This window comes from Centruroides vittatus, unplaced genomic scaffold (genome assembly GCF_030686945.1).
Source record: "Centruroides vittatus isolate TY-2023 unplaced genomic scaffold, ASM3068694v2 contig_424, whole genome shotgun sequence".
Lineage (NCBI taxonomy): Eukaryota > Metazoa > Arthropoda > Arachnida > Scorpiones > Buthidae > Centruroides > Centruroides vittatus.
Genome location: NW_027122230.1, coordinates 1,041,728 through 1,068,731, shown reverse-complemented (window position 1 = coordinate 1,068,731; position 27,004 = coordinate 1,041,728). Strand labels below are relative to the sequence as shown.

The following is a 27,004-nucleotide window of genomic DNA, read 5'->3' as shown; positions in this document are numbered from 1 at the left end:
TTTATAGAAAATTAATAAAACAAGTTTTTCTATCATTGTTTGTATCGTATCAATTTGTATTATGTATGTATTATTTGTATTTTAGAACTAAAATACATAAATTGTTTATTTTTGTCATTTCCAGTATTTGTTTAAAACTTTTATGGAAATGTGAGGTTCCGGACAGGTCTGACCCGTCACGAAAGACGCGAAAAAACGGTTAATTTAGAGAAAAATTTATTAGTTTAAAAAAACATAGGTAAAAGTCGTTTGTAGTCGGACACCCATTGTTTATATCAAACTGCCAGGCAGAAACCATAAATCGCGGAAGGAAGTGGTCCTACGATCGTGGAAGATCGAATTTGTCTTCGATTTTGACTTTTCTCGCGCTCCAGGCAGCGTCGTAACTAGTCTTTTATGCGCCCGGTGCGAGCTTCTGTAACTACGCCCCAAACGATATAAAACTTGGTCCAGGTCATTTCTACGCCTCCCCAGGGTCTGCGCCCTGTGCCTGGGCTCCGCTGGCACCGCCCTAGTTACGGCACTGGCTCCAGGTAAGAGTCTCGTTACGTTTAGTAACGAGGGACCAACCACTCGGGAAGCGTGATTCAGGGAGAACGACCAATTGAAATGGATGAAAGAAAGAACGGAGATTGATATACTCTCCGATAATCGAGGACACCTGGCACTCGGTTAACGTTCCGAATAACCAAAACGCCGTGTGTAAATGCGCAAAAAAAAAATTTCTCGTCTATTGTGCCAACCTGTAACCCGTGCCACTTTGGACTTAGACCGTGTCCCCGACTCTAACGGACGAAGTCTCCCCGTGCCTTACAGACTTGTCGACGCCATTGTCCCGGGCCACCTTCGATCGACCATCGAAGAACCACATCGACGCCCAGGACGTCCGAACAGTTGATTGTCCTAAAGCAAACTATTTCGTACATAGTGTAAGTTTATTTATGTTAAAATAAACGGTTTTTTCAGATACTTGTTGTCTTTGTCTCTTCCGCCACCACGCACGTACGAATGGACCCTAGACCATTACTGACCCGCAATTAACCGATTGCCCCTGGAAGTCGGCTTTTTACAGAAACACAGCTTCCCTATCATCACATGTCACGGCACACCACTGTTATTCGCTCAGTTTTCCGCTTTCGCCAGCGAATCGCGCTCAGTGTGAACTAAGCTTTACTTTCCCACTGTATATATAATAGAACCAGGAAAGTTATACGCGAATAAAATATCTTTCATTTATCAAGTGACAGTCGAAGTTTCTTTTTTGTTTTTTGCATGAAAGAATCTTTCATGCAAAAAACAAATTGTAGGAAGTTCTCCACAATTGATTTAATTGTGGAGAACTTCCTTCGTTTGAGACTAAATAACCTTGCTTTTACCTTTGTCTATGCCCACCAGTGGCTGAATGGATAACATCACTGAACACTGATAGTCGCGCCTCGCCAACGGGCAGACCACTGAACTTTTCCGAAATTTCTTCGTGTTAGAAAGACCTAAATAGGGGTCCAGTTTCCCTTAAATGACCTCCCGGGAGGCATTTCTCCTCGGCAGATCGCCCATGTGTCACGTTTCCGTAATTGAATAAAACCAAACCTACTCTGTCTATAACGGAGATTCCCAAACTTTTTTCACTGGCGACCAGAGTCGATAGTGAAAACAAGTTTGGGAATCTTTGTTCTAGACAGAGGATTCCTCATACTGCCATCTCTTTTGTGGTTTTTAAAACCCTTTCCGCCTATGCTACTAAAAGGGCCTTTTTGGCAAACTTGTTATGGATTCGACCAGGCTACAACGAGGAGGCTGAGTAGTGAGGGACTGGAGCCCGATTTATCCGGACAGACCATCCTCCAAAAAATTCGAGTTACTACTCGGCCGTACTGCCGTCCTTCTTTTGTACTGTATAGTAAATACAGTAAAGCCTCGCTAAGTCGATTTTGTTTGTTTAATTAAGTTACGGTAACGCAACACTTGGGCGATCTGCATAGGGAAATGCCTTCCGGAAGGTCTTTCTAAGGGTAACTGGCCCCTATTTAGGCGTTACAGATGTGGACAAAACCCGGAAAACTCCACGTGGTCAGCCCGTCTTGGCGATGCGCGAACCCACGACCGAACTCCAAATGTTCAGGGACGGAAACCGCTTGGCCACTGGTGGCCTCTAAGTCGAGCTGCGTTAACTCAAAGCTCTCTATAAGTTCCGGGTACGGTATATACGGTTTTCTATATAATACGGTCTGATTAAGTCAAAACTGTCGGTACGTTTAACTCTAACCTATTTTCCTCACATACCCCCGCTCTTTGACAGGTTCGTGATCTTCATTTTTCTTTTAATCGTCGGTGTTCACACAGAATATAATGTACTGTACTTCTGAAAATGCCTCATCAACCCCAGGGGACCTAGTCTCGAGTAATGTCAGAATATTACGTGTTACTAACTTGTTTGATGAATCACTGGAGTTGGTGACGAGGGACACTCCCAACACATTCGTGTTGCTATTCGAGTAACTCCAGACTAGGTGCCCTGGAGTCGATATCGAGCACTGGAGACCCCCGATTTAGAATTAAATATCATTTACGTACAGTACATATAAAAGTTTCTATAAAAATTTCTGTAACAATATACTAGATTCTGGATACACCTGATTATAAGGTGACCAACCGTCCTCTTTTTGTAAGTTCTGTCCTCCCTCGACACCCGACTGTGAAAAAATAAGTCGCGAAATAAACCTTGACAACACGCTTTAACATTAAGTCATGGAAAGTTCGACCGACTCAACAACCCATGACTAAAAAAAAGGTCAACGGATTCACGCTAGTCAATATAAACCTATGTGATGATATCGCTTATTCGATATAGCGTTCAAGTTTGCTCGAGTGCGGGCATATTACAATTCAATAATCCGATACTGTTTTATAAAACAGTTAAGAAAGGTGACACCCACGGTATGACTTGGGATGACACCACGATATCCGCCCCGGGTGTCACCCATGCTAGCTACGCCACTGTGCATGCAGTAGAGATTATTATAATGTATTATTATTGCAATGAATAAAATGTTTCTTTTATTTACAATATTTTTTCCTTCAATTTATGTGTCCTCCTTTTCATTATAAAAAAGTTGGTCACCTTACTGATTATATAGGTTCTGGATAAACACTGCTGTTTATCCAGAACCTATATAATCAGGTGCAAAACACGTGTGTTTTGCTTTACAATTTTTCATGATCCTGTAATTCTTTTCTGAATGAAATTAAATTTTCGAACGTAAATCTGATAAACACTAGTCGAGTGTTATTTTTGCCTCTGCATGAAGTAGACTTTTTCCTCGTGCTCATTGCAAGTTTGGTCAGGCCCACAACGGAGCGAACAGGTGGCGAGGACAGGATTCGACATATCCCGAACGGACCACTCCTCGAAAAGTTCCCGGAAAGCTCGGGTATCGGGGTTTTTAGACCCTTCGAGATTCGACCCAGAGTCCCCTAGAACGGCAGGCTGCGACTTTAACAGCTCGGCCACCTTTCCGTCATATCAGATTGCCGAAAGTGTGCAATTAATTTGAAGCACAACACTAGCATTTATAAAATTGTGTCACAACGACGTGGGTTGACTTTTAAATTCCAAAGAAATATGTTTTGATATGGCGAATAGTACAATAAATCGGGTATTTCCCGGAAGACGGTCTGTCCAAGGTATGGCTGCCCCGGATGGGTCGAACTCACGATGGGCTTGAGTAAATAAAGGTCCTTTTAATGGCCACAGGACGAGAAGAAAAAATACTAATGAAACAAACTAATCTAGTGTATATTCTCGCCAAATTAGTGAGTTATCGATATAGAAATCAATTATTAAAAGTTCTATTTTATACCTTATCTTAAGGATGTCAGATATAATTTTAAATCGCACATGTTGTATTTAGAATTGCATTGATACAGGTCTAAAACGGGTGATCATACTTAGAGATGTTTAAGGCTCAGTGTAGAAAAACATTGGAGAAATCTCAACTGGATTTGATAACCATACTGTCTCGGGTATGCTGTTTCGATTTCCGGAAAAATTTTACTTCTAGAATCAGCCGCTAGGGTAAAATTTGGCGCCGCTGCTTCCTTAATGTGCCTATTACACACATTTTCTAACGGATTTCGGGAGTTAAGAAACAAAATGAATCATTTTATGTAACCACTTCGCCAAAACTTGTATTCGCTGCAAACACCCGACAGTGGAACGCAACTGACTTGTACGCAGTCGTCACACGTATTACGAAATTTTGTCTTTTAAGACATCTAACTTGTAAGTGGAAACACTGCCTCGACAATCGATGTACAGAACCTCGTTTAACAAGCCTCCACGACCGAGTCATGAGGATTCAATTCTGGTCCTCGAATCGTGGCGGCTGTGATGTTGGAAATGATCGTCTCAGACGAAAATTGTTGTTGCAGTAAGGCTTGCACATTTAAGCCTCTATGCACCGTCTTGCATAAACACTGATGTTCAGACACTTTGTCAGTGCCGGAATGATGAAATTTTCGAGTATCCCCGTAGTCAGCGGCATTAACCTAACATGTCACTGATCTAGAAGCAGTTAAAAAAAATAAGGATCAATGATAAAGGATGAAATGAAACCACATCACTTCGTTGGTGCACTCGATGATTACTTCCATCTGAAGCGAAACCGGCTTTTGCCGGCCCTGCTTCCAGACAACAGTTCTCAATAGGGGAAAAAAGTGAAATCTACTTCGCACGCGGCGCTAGTATCGACGAGGTTGTAAACAGACTAAGCGATACGTTGTCGGTTCTAAAGTACGATTTGTTAATTCTTTAAACGAAAATCCAATAATTATTTTAAGACTGGGTAATGGCTGATAGAGGTTTTAACATTCAGGAATAACTAATTACAAAAGATGTTGTGGTAAATATACCCACTTTTATGAGAGGAAAAGCACAGCTGAGCAGCAGTTTGTCATCTCGAGACAGAAAAATATCTAGTAAAAGAATACATATTGAACGTATTATAGGAATGGCTCGTACTGTACATATAAAATTTTGAGGCAACACATGCATCCGACAGTAACCAAACTTGGCAGTGAAATTATATTTATATGTTTTATGTTATGCAATTTTAGACCATGCATTGTTGGCAGAGATTCTTAATTTGTTTCACTGTTAGTCTAGCTCTCTATTAATACCGTATATAATTTTTTTTCCATTCTAGACCCTAGCCTAATTTAAGTTTTCCATCTATAGTATTTTTAAATTTTTGTCTGTTTATAAATTCTAAGATTAAGAATGTATACTATCATACACAGTAAGGTCTTCATTGTGGAACTTCAATTCAAAGTAATATAGTGGTTTTAAAATTTGTACTATAGTTGAATAAATACTTGTAAGCTAATAAAAGAATTTTAATCTTTAAAACAAAATCTCTTTTTATTATTTAAAAAAATTCACACTATACACCATCTAGAAAAATTTTACATAAACTCAAATTGTAAAATAACAATTAGCTCAATTATTTTATAAACTTAATGTTTATAAAACATTTTTTTTAAAAAAAGAACTGGCTTAATATGCTCATGGAAAAACATAATTAGTGTTTCAATCATGTCTGCAATGAATTTATTATCTCTTGGAATGATACAAACTTTGAAGTCACTTTTTGTGTAAATAAACAGATGAGCAACTTGTCTATTTGTCACTGCTAATTGTCCTTGGATTTGATGAAAATAATCATGATTCCGTTTTAAAGTAATTTTGTCATCAGTACATTCCAAATATGGTATCTTTAGCACATTCACAGGAAGTTTAAAACTGGAGTAAGGACATTTAACTTCTAATATTTTATCATCATCCACTAGCCCATCTGGACTTGCAGCTAAGAATGGGTATTTTGAATGAAGAAACATGCCACATTCTTTCACAGGAGTATTTACAAAAGAATATGTTTCAATTGCTTCTTTTTCATACCTTAAGCGGTGAGAAATTGCCTTACTTTTTATTGGCCTACTTGACAGTAATGAGCCACACAATTTTAGTCTGTCTGTTGATTTTAATTTACAAACTTTTCCAAAGTTTGAAGATGTCAAATGCAACAAATGTTCCTTCTTCCAAACTGCACTTTTTCATTGTAATCTGGTCTCTTTTTCCAAATGTTTTATGTACTCCCTACTTGCTTCAGTTACATGTAAAGCACTTAAAAACATTTCAGACATTGTGCTTTTGCAATAATCATGATCTGACTCTAAAGCCCTCATGTTTGCTGGTTGCCTTAATTGCAATATCGGTATTGCACAACCACTTTGCATGTTCATTGCCAAATTAATAACAAAGTTTGTATAATCAGGGATTGTACTGCCAGATGGTCTGGAGTCAAATTTTATGTCTTCCAATCATTTTCTTTTCATTCCTTTCTTCTTAAATAAATGAAATGGAAGCTCACTAGCCTTAACTGGGGAACCTTTATGTTGGCAGGTAGGCTGATGGAATGTTTGCAGAACCTGTGTGCATGTTTTGTGACACTTATATGTGCCTGTTCTTCCATATTCTTCTATTGCCAATAGTGTTACACATACATGTTTGCAATAAGCTTTAGGCCCTTTACCTGCTGTACATTCACATATTGCATTTTCTATAACCCCATCATCTGTAATTACTAAATCTGTGTAAATCTGTTCCCCTTGGTTAATTCAGATTTTACATTACCTTTAAAATATAAAAAATGTTTCTCTTTTGTTCCTCTTATTATTAATAAGAATTCATTAAAATACATCTGCACAGCAGACAGTGGCATTCTTTGATCTGACATCTCCATGTAGGCATCAATTGTCTCTATTGTCAAAACTGGTATTTGTAAACTTGGAGGAGATCCTTATATTTAGATGAATCAGGAAGTTTGAGTTCAGGAGAGCTATCACAGGATATAGAAAAATTATGAGTTTCCTGATTCCTCTCATATGCCAGTAACCTGAAAATTATTGTAAACAAGTTTTAATAACTAGTTAACATATGATCACCAATATTTTATTTAGTTTTTTCTGTCTCATTGACAGGAAAGGCAAAAAAATTATTATTATATATTATATTCTTAACTTAATATATTACATATAATATAAAAATAAACAGTATAAGGTAACTGAACAGTATTGACAAGCATCTAAATATGGCATATATATAGTGTATGCCAGATTTAGTAAAAGAAAATGGGCAAAAATTCACTTGTACAAAAAGTTTATTGATGAAGAAATTAGTCTTATTGCATTAAATTATTGAAACAAGAAGACTTGTGACCAATAAAAAAGACATTTTAATTATATTTATTTTAAATACTCCAAATATTGTTTTCTCTTGGTAAAAGATTAAGATATATATCTCTTATATTGTCTTAGAACTTCATAGAAAGTAGTTTTGTTTGTGTTGATTGTTGTTCTAAATTGTGTATACAGTGATAAACTATTGGTACAGTTAACATTTCAGATACTGGTATAAATTGGTTATAATATATCAGGCTCAGTACATGACCATATTCCAAAGGAAAAAAAATTAATTTTAATTAAAGTCTTGACCTTATGTATTGGTTAGACAAATGTGAAAGGAATCAATGACAACTTTACTGATCTTTAAATGTTTTTATCCACGAAAAATGTGCATTTTGTGAAATCTTATCCTTAAAACTTTCATCTACTGGTAAGTTACCTTATCATGTAATAGTTATAATGACTTGAAATTATAAATGTAATAATTAACGATAAAAATGTAGATGTAGATTATTTTAACTTACCTTTCTATTAAATCGGCTTTTCTACCAGCTAACTTGGCATTGTACTTTTTTAATTCTTCCTTTAATTGTACCGTTGTTAACCTTCCTAAAAAATATTTTCGTTCTTCCATTATTATAAAGTAAGCTATCCTTCGAACAGAACAGCTTGTTTACAACCGTATCGATATGCGCGACACCTATGTCACGTGATCACTTTTTCTCCCTATAGAGAACATTTCTGGTGCTAGCACTCTTATGTAAACTATGTATAAACAACTTTAAAGTATAGAGTGATTCAAATCAAAGTTATCCTATTCAACCCCTTCTGCAGAGAGAACCGTTGAGCAAAACTTCGTTTAAAAATTTGGTCCGCATGTGTCAGACCATAGCGAAGAGCTTCATGGGAAAAAATAGTTCCAAAGATCACCGCTTGGAATACTTTATTTTTAACTCGTGCTTTTTGTCAATTATTTCTCAAAGTTTATAGGGAGATTTATTTATTAGGAAGTTCAATGCTATTAAATTTTTGTGGTTAATGGTTGAGGGACAGGGAGATAATGGGGGTTGTGTGTATCTATGGTAAAGCATCAGTTCACACATGCTGAAATCTTTAAAATTTTTTAGCATAATGTGTGAATTAATAGTCATTTGATTATACTTTACAGTCTCGTGTGCTGTTTGAATGGTAACAGCAAATTAGTAAAATACAAGTGCCACTCTAACGGATACAATGACACTGCTTGTTACTTTCTGTCCATCCTCATATCATCTCAAAGTACTCTCCTTGATGCTCAAATTTACCAGTGCATATGGGAGAACCAGCTCTGGAAGCACTGACACCAGTTTTCTGAGATGTCTGCCAAGGTGTCTCTGTACACAGCAACTACCTCTTCTGAATTCCCAAAGCAACATCCATTGAGGACCTCCTTGGCTTTGGGAAACAGAAGTCTCAGGGTGCTAAATCTGGACTATGAGGTGGATAGGTGACCAACTGCACTGTAGAATCACTCAAGTAGTCAGCTGTTCTCATTGCTGTATGCACTGTTGTGCTGTCGTGATGCAGCAAGAGTCCATGAAGGCCTGTTTGCAGATTTCTTGAAAGACTTAAAGAAGACAAATGGTGACATACTACTCAGCATTAACTGTATTCCTATCAAGGGTTATGGTGGCAACATGGCCCTGTCTTCCAAAGAATGTTGCTACCATTTTTCGACCAACACTTCTTGGACATTTGACAGTGGGGCTTCATCAGAGAAGACCCAAACTGCAGACTGTCTCTTGCTTTTATAGTCATACTGGTAGATCCAGGTCTTGTCATTGGTGATAATGTTCTAGATAGGTTTTGAGCTTCCCTGTTGAAATTTTTCCATCACATAGCAACACCATTCCACAAGAGTTTCTTTTTTGCTGTTCTGTCAGAGAATGAAGCACCCACTGAGACATTATCCTCACACCTTCCAGATGTGAGAATAATTGTGCAAGATATCATTCACTCCTACCAATCCAATACTCAAGGCATGCTCGATATCTTTATGGGTTATATGGTTAAGATTTAAAGTCACATCATTGCTTGGAAATGCTCTCGCTCAGTTTGATTTTCAAAGTCAAGATTTAGTGGCATATCCAAGGTCAGGCAATTTCTGACCACTGAAAATTTCAAAGACACAGGCATACTGTTGAACTTACGCTCAGAAAATGTTCGGCAGTAAAGTATTGCAGACCATTTTTTCTCTCCGTTCATAGGTTTTCATACATTCAGAAACTTTCAGAGTGGCTTTTGTGTTTGTAAGCAATTTTTGAGTAATTTATTAGTGTTTTTCATATAAAATAAACAAATCAGTTTAAACATACTGTAAAACTGTATTTTCATAAATTTTTAAACAATACATTACTTTTTACAACACTGATGCAAGTATAGTGGTTAATTATGTATTGTAACAAGCATAACTATCAATACTATAAGGAGAGAGACAACACAAGACTGCTGATTAAATATCAATGAATATCAATAACAATTTGGTAAAAAGAACCGACAAAACAAAATCAATGCAATGCTTGAAAATTTGTAGCATGAGATCTTGCACCAGTGTGCGTACATAACATTTCACAACATTAATGACACAAGAGTAAGCACCTCCATTTAACATAATTACACCATATTGTTGAATTTAGTATTCAACTTGTGTCACAGAACATATTACAAACAGTTATTGAAATCATGGACAACAGTCTAAAACTTGGGGCACAATTAAGTTAAGTATCCCCACTCGTTAACGGAAGCTGAAATTTTAAAAGAAAAATATTTTATTTTTTGTTACCGCTTTTGCTTACAAAATAACACATTACACTTTATGTAAGTTTTTGACTTTTAATTAATTCATTGAGGCTTTAAAAATTTTTTACCAATTCCAAGTATCTTTCAAAGAATTTTCATAATAAATGTGAATAGTGTCAAAATTTTATTGCAATCAAAAATACTGGTGCTATTAAATTTGAAAATATAATAAATCTACTAATTAATATATTTATATTTGAATAGTTTTTTGGAACTAAGTTTTTATATACATTTTGTTGAACAACTTTTACTGCAATTAAAATTACACATTACAAGAGTTTTCTTTAATAATACATTCTTATTATAACAAATAAAATTTATCATACGAAAAACAATTGATCTTTTGGTTCTATCATTTTCAATTAAACTCCCAACTGTATAATTCAAAGAAATTTAATTATTATTTAAAGTACAAGATGACAATAAAAAATTATTATTAAGATTTTAAAAATTTTTACTTCATTAAAATTAAATACATAAAATTGATTATGTATTTTTATGTAGCACCATTTTATGTATTTAATTTTAATGGAGTAAAAATTTACTTTCAAAATGAAAACAGCATTCATTTAGTTTTGTATTTTGAAAATTATTTTGTTACATATTTTTATATTTGATAATTTTCAAAGTATAACTGTAACCAATAATAATAGATAATGTATAAATAAATAAACAACTCAAGCCCAATGCATATACAGAAATAACCAATGATTGCCTTAAATATCGTTAGCCCGATATTTAAGGCCATCGTTGGTTATTTCATCAGATAATGCTTTTCATAATAAAACATTCACTTTTTAGTTTTCCCAACAGTTTACAAATAAATTGTAAATGTTTTACTGAATGAGAGACTGATTATAAAAAACCATTTTATAAGAAGTTTCAAATGTCTGTCAAAATATAATCACTTTAGTTTTTAGATTACTTTGTTTCATTTATTTAATAGTTAAATATTTCAGTTCATTTGCTGTAACAACTGTAAAACATAATACCATTCTAATGTATGGCATCTCAATTACTAATTTTACTAAATTTTGATTTACTTTTATTTGTTATTGAGTTTCTATCATAATTCAAGAGAGACTGTGGCACATTCAATACAAATTAAACCAAACTTAAGTAGAAAAAAAAACAAATGCTCCAAAAGAAATCATAATTTGTAAGATTTTTTTAGTTAAAAACAATTCCTAGAAGGAATAAAAGTATTATGCTAAATTTTCAAAATAATTTTCTAAAAATATTTTTGTTTTTATGCATTATTGTAGTTCCTTTCATATTAACCATAAATGAAGCATGCAATGCCATAACGTTGTAAATGCCATTTTTCTCTAAATTTGTTTTATTGAAAGAAAAATTCTAAACGCAATATTTTTTGCTTCAAACAACTATTGTGGCTATAGTGGATGTATTTTGAAGATGAATTTACATGCAAACCTTATGGCATTGAATATAATTAGTATTAAAAGTGTTAAAATAAGGTAGATAATCACAGAATATAACATAATTATTCATATACAGTGGACTGACAATTGAATTTTACATTTAGGAATGCTGTAGAAATCTTAACATGGAATTCTACAATAGAAAAATTATTATTATTATTTTTTCTGACTGTAGTTTTGTTAGTTAGACATATACCAGTTTTTATGTATCAGATATTTAATAAAATCATTTTTTATATGATATTTCGAAAAGATAACATCATTTTGTTTAACAAGATAAAATTGTTTTCTGATGTGTTTTTATAATTCAATATATTAATGACTACATTCACAAAAATTTATACTTTGAATTGCTAGTATGTATTATAAAACTATCATTGTTAAGAAATAAAATCTGAACTCTGTTAAATGCAATTAGGTAGATACACAAACTGTATTTTAATATTTTTAACAACCAAAACATGTGGAAAACATGTTTATTTTCATAAAAAGAAGAGTTTGCAGACTGAATATTATATCTGTTAAAATTTAAAATAATAAATAAACTTTTAACATTACATGCATTAGTGTTATATTCTATTACTTTTATTTTGGCTGTCAGATAATAAGTTAAAATAAATATGACAAATATGCTTAAAAGTTACTCATTTTTAGTTAAAAAGTAAATATTTTATATTTAGAAATTTACAATCTTTTCATTTGTTAGTAATAAATAATTCAATTTTAAATCTTAGAATAACATAATAACAATACAGTAATATTTAAAAGTTATGAATAATAATTTGTTTATTTAAAATAAAAACAAAGGAAAACTTAATTATTATTTATCGAAATTCATGTTGTTAATAGTTGAAAACACAAATTTTATTAAATGTTAATATATTTCATAGGCCATCTCAAAATAGATGGAGAAATCTTGAGCTTAAGCACAACAAATGTAAAGATATACACTAGAAATGTTCATTATGATGCATGGAACAATAATGATTATTGATGGTCATAATCATCATTTAAATTTTAATGCATGTGAATAACAATTTTATCAAACAAAAACAAAACTGATATATATGTAACATTTATGAAGTAAACATTAAAATTCAAATAAAATATAAAAATTAAATTTTCAGTTATTGCATCAGATATTTTTAATGTAAAAGTTATTAAAACTAATAAATAGAATGTTTAACCATTGTTTACAGTTGGGAGTTTTATATTACATTTTTAATTCAATGCACAGATATTCATAAAATTTTATTAAGACTTAGAAATTAATTGAAATTTTGATAAAATTATTTAAATCTAAATAACTGTAGTGTGTGTGAGCACAAGTATTTTTGATCCAACAAAATTTTGACTGAAAAAATGAATAGAAAATATTCAAATTTAATTTATATGATTTTTCACTCCAAAATGATAAATATCAGAAAATTAAATATAAACACCAATATTTAAGGCAGCAAAAAGGAACTTTCGGCAATAGTATTTCTATCACTTATGTATTCAATGATATACAAATGTTTTTGACCACTTGCGTTACAAGAGCAAATTTACACTTATAAGAATTCTGATATTAACTTGTCAACAATTAAATTTTAATTGTTATTGCAGTTGAATTTGGTTTTGAAATAAAATATACCACAACCAGTTCAATATTAAAAATTTAAAAATCAGTATCAAATTTTGTTAAAAATAATCTTAAAAATTACATTCACATTTTAATTCCTGTAGGATAAAATTAAATTTTGATTAAAAAACACACATTAAGAATTTTTAAATTACTAAATATGAAAAAAATTCAATTTTAGGTATTGAATTACAAAACTTAAATAGAAAAATTTATATCATCAGATATTATAATTTGTTTATCATTATTTCTTATTGTCACAAATATACATCTAAATATCAATGTTTTAAGATATCAAAGAATAAAACATACTGTAATTATAAGCAAAACATTAACAACATATATACACATGTATGAGAATGATTTCTGAAATACCATTTAAATGGAGATTGTATCTTAGATAAAATAAAATCCCTAAAATTTACAAAGTTAGTATTTAAAATACTTATTACAGCTAATCAACTTTCATGGATGAAACTGTTATTTCTTAATGCTTAATTAGTTACATCATCATTTTAAAAATAGCAGATCTTTTTCACAAAAGAATTCAATTCACAACAGCAGAAGGAATTCACTTTTTGTTTCATAATTGTACATTTTCATATACAAAACCACATTTTATTCTAAAACTTTATAAACCTATTACTTAAAAATTTAAATTATTGGAAAAAGGAAAACAACAAGCAAGTTAAAATTCATTTATAAATTATTTTTGACATAATATTTTAGAAAATTATCACAGAAAAATGTCAAAATTATATATAAAACAATGTCAATTTTTTGGCCTTAAATATTTTATTAAAGAAGATTGCAAGAAATAAAAATTCAACAATAAGCAACATTGATTGCACTGCCAATAAACCAGAAAAGCCTTCTAAAATTACTTTTAAAAATTTATGAATTTTTGAAATTAATTGTGTTTGAATTACACTTGCATTAAGTACAGATACAAAATCTGCAACTTGGAATTGCTTGTTAAATTCACAATAAAAAATAATTCTATACAATATTAATATTTTGGACCATAATGAATTGTTAAAAATCCTTGTTTAAATTCTGTCAAATAATTTTTAAATTAAAATCTTTACAATTTGAAAAACAAATTCTAAAAAATTTTATAACAAATGCCAAATGCTATCATATAAAACAGTATTTAATTTAAAAAATAAGTATGTATTCCCTTAAGTTGTAGTTAAGATATCTTAATAAAAAGCAATTGATACTTTAATAAAGAATTTAATATTCTCTGTGTTTGAGTTATTCTGCTTCCTCTATGGTCTCTTAGGATATCTTTTTGTATCTTTCTGCTGGGGAGAAAAACATTGCAATGAACGATCGTCGGGAACAAGAGAAGAAACTTGAGCCCCCAAATTGAAGAAAATGACTCCTTCTGATCAAGAAATGCTTTGAAGATTAAAGGACTTCCTCCATGACACCAGCAGAAAGATACAAAAAATATCCCAAGAAAACGTAGAGGAAGCAGGATAAGTCAAACACAGAGAACACATAAGAAGAGATCAAAGGCCAGCAAGACCAAGAGAAGATGATCCAAATTAAAAGGATGAGAAGAAAGAAAGAAAGAAAGAAAAAAGAATTTAATAATTCAATATTTTCTCAATGTAAATGAAAAGCCCACAATTATCATACACTGGAAAAGTTTAGGTATTTATTTGAAAATTTAAATTGATTACTTTAATATTGGCAATATCCTCATTGCACATATAAAAATTTCAATAAATCAGCATAAACTGAATAACAGAATAAACTGTTATCTGTTTATAGTTGTCAAAAATACAATATTCTAATGATATTAATAATTAATACTGATAGTTATATAGATATTTATAGAGATAGACTCCAAATTTATTTTAAAATTTATCAAATAATTTAAATTACTAAACAATCAAACTTACATTAACCAGAATGAGAAAGAGAATTTAAATTTCCTTTCTAGACAAAATAAATTCTGTTTCAAAAGCTATCAGATGTACTTGTTTCTGAAAAGAACAAAAATGAGATTTATTTTGTGTTCAGCTTCTCTAAGTGAAAAAAGGGGCCTCAACAGTAATAGTACAGTGGGTGATCGGTTAACGAACATAATCCATTTCAAGACTGTTCACTATTTGAATTGCTCATTAACCGATTATCAATTTACCATAGATTTTTATAGGAATTTTATTAATCCATTCTGGAGACCCCAAGAATAAAAAATTATATTCTTTCTTACTATGTTTATTTATATGTAATAATAAAAATACATATATACACAGTCTTGCATTTTTATCAGTCATTTTTCTTCTGTTTGTGGGGTGTTAAAGAATCTAATTTTCTCTTTTCTCTCTTTTTCAGGATTTTTTGGAAGTAATTAATAGCATTGTCATTGTAAAGATCCCTAAGCCTATTAACCTCAACCTGGTTTGGATGCCATTCTAAGACTGTGGTTCTGACATCCTCCCACTTCTTCAAAACATTGTTAATAGCAAATGTTGGCATTAATCCTCTTTTTCAGAAGAAAACATATCTCGCCGAGCTTCTTGGCATTCTTCATTCAAGAGTTCTTGGCATTCTTCTGTCTCAAGATCAGTTTCAGGTTATGAGCTCTTCAATGTTCTTTATTTCTCAGATATGATTTTTGTTACTCCTTTAGCTGCTTGAGTCTTCTTGAATATACTGTATCTTTCTTAGATAAGACTGAACTGCAGCCTACTGTTGACCTGTTCAGCAACATTAGACATCATCTGCACACTCTATACCTTTGCTATTATACTCTCACCTTTCGAAAATAAAAATGGACACAAAACTTAACAAATGCCTGCCCGACAGTCTCGCGAATACTATAAAAAAATTCTTTCTGTCAGAAAAATAAAAGGCTGAAATTACAAGGGAAAGTTTCAAAGTTTGGAGGAATACTATCCAATCAGTATATACCAGGTTGAGTGTCGATGTCAATGTCTCCTGTGCTCCGAAAAGTTTCAAATTGTTGCCTGAAGATAAGGGAAGACCAATTGGTATTCATTATTTTACATTGCTTCTTCTTGTGTTTGTTCTGTGAGGTGTTCGTTGTCTGAATGTGTGTTTGTTGTCTGAACATAAAAATCTTTCACGAAAGTATTCGTTATCCGATCACCCACTGCACATTAATACACAAGTAGCACATACCATTTTCCCAGCATAAAACATCTATAATCTAATGTACTGTACCAGTCCTTATCATTTGCTTAATGTATCAATGAAATGTTCTATATCATGTTTGTGTACTTTCATATTTAAGGAAACTATTGATTCAATACAGAGTAGGATATTATTATTATGTTCAGTTTTATTATTATTCTTATGTTTAATTAATTTTGTACTTAATAATTTTAGTTACTGATGAAGAACCATAAAATGTAAGTCAACCCAAAATGTAACTATTTATGTATATAATCAACCAAAATAAATATAATTAAACCATAAATTTTGGATCATTGAATTATTGGTAGCATTCCTATACACTTGTAGATGCGGGAGTATTAGGAATGCTACCAGTAATTCATTGGTCCAAAATTTATGGTTTAATTATCAATGATCCAAATCAGATGCAGGTTATGAAATTCTCAAGAATTATCTAATGTAATATCTGTTTAATTTGATGGTAGTTATAATATAGAAAAGTGTGAATAATTAATTTTCCACAGTGTTATTTTTGTTCATGTCAAGATATTTCATTGACTGTTTCAACCATTTTGTCATGTAGGACAGCTTCCTCATCTTCATTTATGAATTTGTTGCACATATCATCTTGAGTTGAATACCTCTATTATATGCTATGCTATTTACTTGAATGGATAAAATTCAAAAAATCTATATACAGGGTGGGCCAGCGAAAACGAAACGGCAGAGTGTTCGTGTTCATCCAAGCAAAGCGCTCGGACAGGTCGATTTTACTCTCGAGGGGACATCTTTTGCAATAAAGTTTTTGCGATTCTGAATATTAACTAAACAAACATTTTTTTCGAAATAAATGTTTGTTTAGTTAATACAAAATAAATGAGTTTTTAAAAATTTTTTGTTGTCTGTTGTATTCAGAATCGCAAAAACTTTATTGCAAAAGATGTCCCCTCGAGAGTAAAATCGACCTGTCCGAGCGCTTTGCTTGGACGAACACGAACACTCTGCCGTTTCGTTTTCGCTGGCCCACCCTGTATAATCACCAGTGCAAAGTCAAAACTGTTAATGCAACAACCATAAAAATAAACCAAATATTTACAAAAATCTTGTAGTTTTGGTGACTAATATTTCCGTTGCAAAACTTCGACTAAAACTCTCCACAATCAATTACAAACACACTAACACATACAAAAAACAAATTCAACAAATATTAAAAAATATATAGTTTTATCTATAAATGAGATTTTTGGCATTTGGAAGAGTCAGACACAATAAGGAACCTCACTTTCATTTTTCTCAGAAACAAATACTTCCAATAATCATCTTGATACATCATTTATTTTGTTTATGAACTGGATCATCTCTCTTAGTTATGTAATTTTTATTTATGTCTCCTTCATTAGTGAGACATAAGTAATAATTAAATTTGAAATTTTAAAAAATGTATTGTTATACATACCTCATTCAGTATCCTGTTGTACATAATTATTTTCAAAACTGAACAAATATGCAATATTCTATAAGTAATCCATGAAAAATAATGTTAATGTTTTTTTATACTCAATATTTTATTTTTCATTTAAAATAAGCCTGGATACTCTGTCAATATTACTCTAATTTACATAATTAAAATATTATTATTTTTCCTAATTACAGTTTAACACCTTATTTTATTCTTTCTCTGTTTTACAACTTATTTTATAAATATATATTTTAAACTAAGCAATATATATTTCTCAGTTTGATTCTATGGAATAAGGTACCCAAATTAAATATTGATGTTTTCAGGAAGTCTCAAAAAAACTGTTTTGTTCTCTATGAAATTTGTTATGAAGTGAGAAATAAAGTTTAAATATTAAATACTCTCGAGTAAAGTGCATATTAGAACAAGGGGAATATACATATCCATAAAATCTATTTGATGTTTTCACATGCATAATAGAATACAACTGAAAAAAGTAACTAAGTACACTTAGGTACTTTATTACATAGAACCTCTCATTATATATATATATATATATAGTTATAAAATCTGAAAGATTTAAAATTTAGGTTTTTTTAAAAAATATTTTCATATATATTCAAATAATTTACATATTATTTTATTATTATAAATTAAATACTATAATAAAACATTATAAAATTAGATTTGCAAATTCATAACTGAATTTAATAAACATTTAGGGATATTATTTGAAAAAATGTATATATAAAGTAGTTTTTAGAAGGCTTTTCTCTCTAATTGACAATACATACACACAAATTTATTTCATTATGAACAAACAAATGCATCTTAATGCAGATAAAATCATCATCCTTTAGATTATACTGCTTGAAATGTTGCAGTTTTCATTTATATTATTTAACATCAGAATTAATAATAGATAATTTGTACAAGATGGTCACGTAATACAATAAACGAGATCAAATATCTTAGTTTTTATTGTTATTACTTTTGATTAATTTTTTATATTTTTATGTTTTAAAACTTTCACAATACAATATACAAAAGCCAAATAAAAAAATTGCACCTTAAAAAGTTTTGATTAAATCAGAATTTATTTAATTTTTCACTATTTTAAATTTAGACCTAGTATCATATCTGAATATCAAAATGCATTTGATTTTGTTTCCCTATCACAAAAACATGCCTGCATATAAACAGGAAAAATGAAACAATCATATATTATTGCTAGTGAATAAAAATGACATCTCATTTTGTGCACATGACAATGTATTTTAACAACATGGGTTAAGCTAAAATGACTTATAGTCAATATGGAATTATAAATTCTTATTTGTTAAACATTATCACAATAAAACTAATATTGAATAATTTTTTTTAAAAAATTTATGAATAAAATCATTTAAGAAATTTGTAACATGTTGAATGTACAAAATGAAATATTAAATATAATGTTTATCATGATATCAGACAGTACTTATAGTCAGATTCTTACATTTGCACAATATTGATCAACATTATACTGATTAAAATAGAAAAGAAAGGCTTAATATTTTAATTTTGAATCGTTAAAATACTATTTGAATGTGGTAAGCATACAAAACTTTTTTACATAAAAAAATTTTAAATTCTCAAAATTTCTGCTTTCAAGGATAACAAGCATTTATGATTAAATATTTGAAAAAAATTTGTTTGTGTGTACGTAGGTATGTATGTATATATGTACGTACGTATGTACATACATATGTGTGTGTGTATATATATATATATATATATATATATTTTTTTTTTATTTTAAGCCCAAAATCAATATTTCCTCAATCCAATAGTATGTTTTTATAGAAATAGAATGAAAAATATGAAACTTAGAATAATTTAAAAGACAATTAGTAAATACATGTATTTCATACACTATTTTTTTTTTTTATAAAAAGTTATTTTAGTTAAAAGTGAATATAAGAAATTCTTCAAGAAGCATTTCACTGCTTCTTAGACATAATGAATATGTAATTGATTCTATATTAGACAAAAGCAAATAAATTTTTATATCAAAATGTGCTATTTAAAAACTGTGTAGATTACTAGAGGAAATTTTTATATAATGCAAACTTTCAATAATTTACAGAAAAATTTACAAATAAAACCCAGTTGTAGATCTTTTAAAATTGTTTATATTTTAATGAAATTGTAAATTTTAACTATTTAGTAATGATAAATCTATTCTAAAATAAATGGATACTTTTAAGTCTAAAACTTCACACAACTATGCCAAGTTTTATATTGTGCATTAAAGGATTCATTGTAAACCTTCACTTTGTGCTAATGATGGGCCTGACTAATAATGTGAGCATTGAAATCGTACCTATCACGACACTGCTGACCACAGAGATTGCATTTCCAAGGACTGGAATCGGTATGAAGACTTCGGTGCAGAAAATAAAGTGTCCTATCAGGAAAAATAATTCCACAAAAAGGACATACTAAATCTGTTCTATCAGACATATCTATACCCTGCTCACTTTCAGTCATTGAACTTTCTGTATGAAGTTTTGAATGATGTGTTAATTCTAAGGAATGACGATAGCCTGCAGAAGTAGGAGATATTCTTTCATTATCTTCTAATAATTGTGATTCTCGTCTTCTGGTATTTTCTGAATCTTGATTTTCTGAATATCTAATACCATCTAAAAGTCTTCTATCTTTCATGATTTTTACATCTCCACAATGGTAGCTACTTACCTTTCTATGATTTCTTACTGTACTTGGATGAGATATTAATGCAGAATGTTTTAAACCTATCCTACCATTTAATGATTTTGATAATTTTGTTTCCCTGCTTACTGGTAAAGGACTCCAGATAGCTAAATTTGAATGACCTGCACTAGAAGCAGGAAGACTATTTAATGTAATATCTTGTGATAATGTAAATTGTGATTCTGTTGATACGGGTGGACAATCTTGTTGAATCCAGTTTGCTGATTCTTGATAGGAGGAATTTCTTGCTGGATGAAATAAGGAGGAAGAATGAATAGAATTTCCATTATCAATCATTTGTGTATCTTGTCTTGGGATATCTCCAGAAGTCAAAGATGTTTCCACAGGATTTGCTGCTAAATCTAATTGACCTCTAGCTTGAGAACTATTTCCATCAGGACTTCCATCAGTAACAACTTCAATGGGTTCTGGTTTCACATTTACATCCAAATTTCTAGGAGTACTGTGGTTTAATCGACTTGATGAGGGGCTAACTGTTGTTGTTGGAGAAGAAACTGATCCTACTGGAGAAACTGTAATTGGTGATGAACATTTACGAATTGAATTTCCACCATTTGACATACCAGAGAAAGTTGATGTTGTTGAAACTGCTTGAGAAATACATGCTTTACTAAAAGCTGAAGTGGGACCTTCAATAATCACGTCATTATTAAGTGGCAAAGACAGAGATGGATATGAAGGAGGAACAAAAGAAAAATTTTGTGATACAGTACCTAAATCAACAGCTGTAGTTACTTCTTCTCTGCCACATGATTGAGAAGTGGTCACTCCATTAGAAGTTGAATGAGATGTAGTAGACTGTTTTCCATGAGCTCTCTTCAGATGACATGTTGTATAATGTACTTTTGCTCCAGTTATAGACGAAGCTTGAAAACCACATATTTTACATGTTTTATCAAGTGGAACACCAGAATGATCACTGGATAAATGTGCTTTTAAATGTGGCCTATAATTAAAGCTCTTAACACAAAATGGACAACAGTAAGGTCGTTGCTTAGAATGCTGCCTTACCACATGTTCCATTAGATGATCTTTCCGAAAAAATCTTTTAGGGCAAAGGCAACATTCAAATGGTCTAACTCCCAAATGACTCATTTTGTGACGCCTCATGTTAGCAAATAAAGTAAACTTCATATGACAAACATCACATTGAAAAGACCTTTCTTGAGCATGGGTATTTTCATGTTCGATAAATTTTGAACTATTTGTTGTTCTGAAATCACACTGACGATATCTACATTGAAATGTTGCCCCAGTAGGAGACGATTGATCATGATGTCCTTCTAACAGACTACTAATAGATTCTGGTGGTATAGGTATCTCTATTTTTTCTACTTCTTTATCAGAAAACATTGTATGATTCAGATGATTGGTGGAACAATTCTGAACTTCATTCTGAGTGCTACCAGTAGGAAAACAATAATCTCCTCCAACAACCTCACCATTATTATTAGAACTAATATCACATTCTTGTTGTGACAATCTGTTAACACTTTGTGATGGTGGTGAATGTATGTCATATTCTATAACTGGAGTAGAAGTTGCTGGTGGTGGTCTTGTTTCTTCTGACATAATATCTATATATAGAAAGAAAATACAAAAATATGATTTTATTATAATTAAATGTGTATATTTTAAGATAATTTACATCAACAAATTAATAACTGTATAAAATTCATTATAAAAACTTTAACTAAATCATATGACACCATTATTTACCTACAACAAAAAATAAACTGTCGCAGGAGTCAAAGATTTTATTTTAGTTAAAGCATTTTCAGAATCCTTAATTCCAGCTTCAAATCCATTATATTCAAACAAACTATCATTCAAACAGTTAGTTACTTAGATAGCACATGACATTTGAATTTAATTTTAAAGAAATCTAAACTTCCAAATATTAATATAACATTTAAAATTAAGTAAAAATACTTATATAAGACATTAAAATATAAAAAAAATAATTACACTAACAATGAAGATACAATTAAATACACTAATGAAAATCATCATTTTGTCTATAAAATTAGCTTCTCAATGCTCAGATTCAAGTATTCATCTCCCTCCTTTCATTTTGCTCACTGTGGGTTCTTGTGACACTGGAAATTATAACTCTTCTATGACCTTTAGCAAAGCTATTCTAATGTCCAAATACAGTGTGTTACAAAAGTGTGTACACAGAGTGAAAATTTGAAAAACAACATTACCAGAAAATGAATTTATAAAATATCTTCTTTATAATATTTAAATGTATTAATAGTATATAAATAATAGTATTGCAAAAAACGTTGAAAAACAAATACCGTATTTACTCGCATATAAGACAAGGTTTTTATTCATTTTTCACTGCTTCAAAAACATAGATTGTCTTATATGCACGAGTGAAGAATTCTTTTTGTTTTTGCAATAATTTTTGTAAACAGTGTATCTGCATTTTTTATCGAATTCTCATCTTCTGGTGTGTAAAAACAAAAGTATTTTATCTGGGAAGTTTAAATCCTTCTTGTGTATTGTCAGGAGTAAAGATGAATAGCAATAGGAAAAGCAAAGTTTTGAATTGAATTCCAAAATTAGATGGGAGCTCGATATAAGTTTGAATTTATTCCCATGTGAAAACAGATGATTATTTGGAAATCAGAATTCGGAAAAATTCATAAGTGTAATCAATGGAGAGTGGATTCAACTGTTAGTAATTGGCATAAAAGGTTTCCGATTGTCCAGCTTTACATGAACAAATTATGTTGTCAATTTTACAAGATTTTTCTTCAAAGTTTAAAATGCTAGTAATTTTTGCAGACAATGTGTGCATTTATGTGCATTTGATATTTTATTTGTGATTAAACAAAATAAAATTAGAATTGTATTAATAAATCTAATGTTCTTTACTTTGATCTTTAAAGTCACAGCTCATCCTATATGTGAGATCATCTTATATGCAAGTAAATACGATATATAATTTAATATTACATTATTTCACTAAAAGTGGCATTGCAAAAATGTGAATGCAAACAGAATTTAAGTAAATAAAACATTTATTTAATGTTTTGTTGGTCCACCTTTAGCATCTATAACAGCTTGTAGGTGACAAAGCATACTTAAAGCTATTTTTTCATAGAAGTCAGGTGAAATTTTTTACCATTCTTGGACTAAAATCTCTTCTAATTGTTGTTTTGCTCTGATTTCAAAATTTTATAGTTTCTTTTTAAACTTTGCCTATAGATGTTTTATGGGGTTGATGTCAGGTGAGTATGGAGAAGTCAGTAGAAAATGAACATTATAGGCAACCCATTGATACACAATATGAACACAATGTTTGAGATGTTTGAAAGTAATTCCTGGGCAGATTTGGTTTTTCTAGACTTTACTTGAATTTATTAAAAAATTAGTCTACATTAAACATGTTTATCCATTATTTGTCTAGTTGTCCCCAATTTTCCTGTTCCAGATATGGACATACAGCCGTAAATAATCACATTTCTACCCCAGATTTAAATGCATATTCTTGGAAAGTTATCTTTCTCCTACAAGCCTCCACATATACTTTTTACCAATACTTTCACAGGCATTGAATTTGCTTTCATCTTAGAAAAGTATATTTCTTCAGCACCAAATGCGTTACTTTTATAATACTTTGCAAATTGTAATTCATTTTGCTATAAATTTTTGAAATGAGTTTTCCGACAGCAATGCATGTTTTATATTGGGCTTTATGCAAAGTCCTGCTTATTGCCAAAGTAGATTTATGTACTACAAATCAAATGATTCTTCAAGCTGTGTTTTGAGTTAGTTTAAATTAAATCTGGCGTCTTGCTCACTGTATTCACAAGAGAGTTTTCTTTTGTATGTTGAAGTTTTGCAGCCAACCACTTCTTGATATATTATCCACAAAATCTCCATTTTATAATCATTTAATAATGTTCTTTAATAAAAATGCTATATCCCCATATAAATATATCTCTCCATACACTGAGAACAATTTCTCTTTTCTGTATGGTTAATTCCCTCCTTTTATCCATTGTCATCTGCCTTATCCTGGGAGGGATTGCTTGTCCCACTCTGACCTGCAAGTCTTTTATTATGATTTGATGAATCGTTAATAATTATGTGTTACTGATGTGACTCACAGTAGTTTCCTATATTCTTTGTTATTATAGGAATGTATGGCCGTTACTCAGTTTCACAGAATGCATTAAAAGATAATGGCTCTTTGGGGTCATGGTGACCCACAGCGACCCTTGACATCTGTGTAAATTTGTAATGTTTGTAAGAGGTGGTGTGTTATCACGACCCACATTCTATCTATTTTCAATCGCAAAACCATTAGCGATCACCTGCAAGTAGTTTAGTGTTTCTAGGAACATATTAGTTTCATTGAATGAATTGAAAGGAAACGATTTTTGTTGATTTTGCCAAACTCTAAAGCAATGCTTTTCATTTGTGTAAATTTTACTGCTATATTGTGGTGTTCTATATGAGTGTGGCAGTATGACCCGCGAATGAAACGTACAGAAAAGGACACTGCAACGATTACAATAATAAACAATGTTCCTTTATTCCACTTAGAACAAATAAGATTCTTGTTGTTAAGGAATCCCAACTGAATTACAATTCGAGGTGTGTTAATTTTTAAGCGCGTAACAATCGGTCCCTCGTAAACGCATAACTAACCTAACTTAAATCTAACTTAATATTAAGGAAAAATAAGAAAGATAGGACAGCAGAAAGGTAGAAGAAATGAAAGAGATGATTCACCCGGGATTTTCTCTTTTTCGGCGGATACGTATCGATACTTTGTGTAGACCCTGGATCCGACGATAGTGGCTTTCTTCACTATTCTTTCTTCTCTCAATTATCGGGGTTCTCCAATATGCCGGTCTCTATATTTCGGCTCTCAACTCGACTATCGCACTTCTCTCCTCTCTTGGAAATCACGATCGAGCCTCGCTCTCGCCGTCCGTCTCTCTTTGTATCTCGTCGAAAAGTGGCCCCTCTCTTAGCCACTTTTTCCCCAGGCCACACACCTGCTATTGTCCCTACCGATTCTCAGAACTGCTGATCCAGCCCCACGGCGATAACGGTCATGGAAAGTTTAAGAAAGAATAGACAAAGGAAGGAGGAAATGGCAAAAATAAGATAAAATTACAACTATATACAATAAATACATATATACAATATGGCCGACGGTCACAATATTATAGTCAAATGACAGTTTGTACTCTTTGTTTGTAGTCGTGTTTCGTGGTCTTCTTGTGTATGAGTGTATAGCATATAGAATGGATCAGAAAGAGATAGATAGAATACATGCTATGCTAAGCGAAACTTTGTCAGAAGACAAAGATAACAACTTAGCTGGTGAGGACAGTGATGCTGGAAGTACTGTTGATGCAGAGGAAGAAAACAGGGATATTGTACAGTTTAATACTGATACATCACAAAGTGATAATGATGAAGATGACATTCTCTTACATGATAGAAATTTCTACACAGGGAAAGATGGTACGAAATGGAAGAAGATAAAACAATCTCAGTCTGTGCATTCGTGAAAGAGCTACAAAACCTACAGATTTGGTGGAGATAAAAGCTCTTCTGGGACTTTTATATCTTTCCAATGTATTGATATCATCATATGTACACACTGACGAATTGTGGGAAGATGATGGCAAAGAAGTTTTCATTTTTCGTTCAACTATGAATCAACGATGATTCAGATTTTTGTTGAGGATATTGTGCTTTGATGACAAGAGAGATCGTCAAGTAAGGATTGCACTTGATAAACTTGCTCCTGTAAGAGAAATATTTGAACTTTGCTAGAAAACTGTAAAATAAATTTCTATATAAGTGAGTACACAACAATTGATGAATGTTGTGGAGTTTTCGTGGCAGATGCCCCCATTTTGTCAGTTTATGAAAAGCAAGCCTGCTAAATATGGAATAAAGGTGTTTTCGCTTGTAGATGCTAGGACCTACTACATACTAAATATGAAAGTTTATTTAGGAAAACCACCTGATGGTCCATTTAGTATTAATCAAACTCCTTCTGCTATTGTGAAATGTCTGATACAACCAATCTCAGGTACTGGATGTAATGTAAAGTATGACAATTGGTTCACAAGTGTTCCATTGTCTCGAGAACTCCTGTATCAGCACAACCTTACAACAGTTGGAGAAATCAGAAAAAAAAAAAAAAACATGAGTTGCCTAGATGTTTTCTTATAACCAGTGGTAGAAAAGAGTATTCTTCACTTTTTGGATTTGGAAAAGACTATGCAACTCTGGTCTCATATGTTCCTAAAAAAAGAAAAGTTGTCTCATTGTTGACAACAATGCACCAAAGTGATGCAATTGAGCCAGAGACAGGCTATAAGAAAAAACCCAAAGCTATAATGTTTTATAATGCAACAAAGAGTGGAGTAGACACAGTCAATGAAATGTCAGGCAGCTACTCTGTTGCGAGAAAAAGTTAGAGAT

General features: G+C 31.4%; 1 protein-coding gene across 2 annotated transcripts in view; it reads right to left on the bottom strand.

Annotated features, from left to right (window-relative positions):
- Window positions 1-18,407: 18,407 nt before the first annotated feature.
- The window catches only part of LOC136976765 (ikaros family zinc finger protein-like), a 32,693-nt gene continuing 24,096 nt past the window's right edge, over window positions 18,408-27,004 (bottom strand). For both annotated transcript variants that reach the window (XM_067272124.1, XM_067272125.1), the window contains exon 2: window positions 18,408-22,113. In XM_067272124.1, the coding sequence (XP_067128225.1) occupies window positions 20,081-22,108 (2,028 nt within the window). In that variant the 5' untranslated portion in view covers window positions 22,109-22,113 and the 3' untranslated portion in view covers window positions 18,408-20,080. The remainder of the gene's footprint in view (window positions 22,114-27,004) is intronic.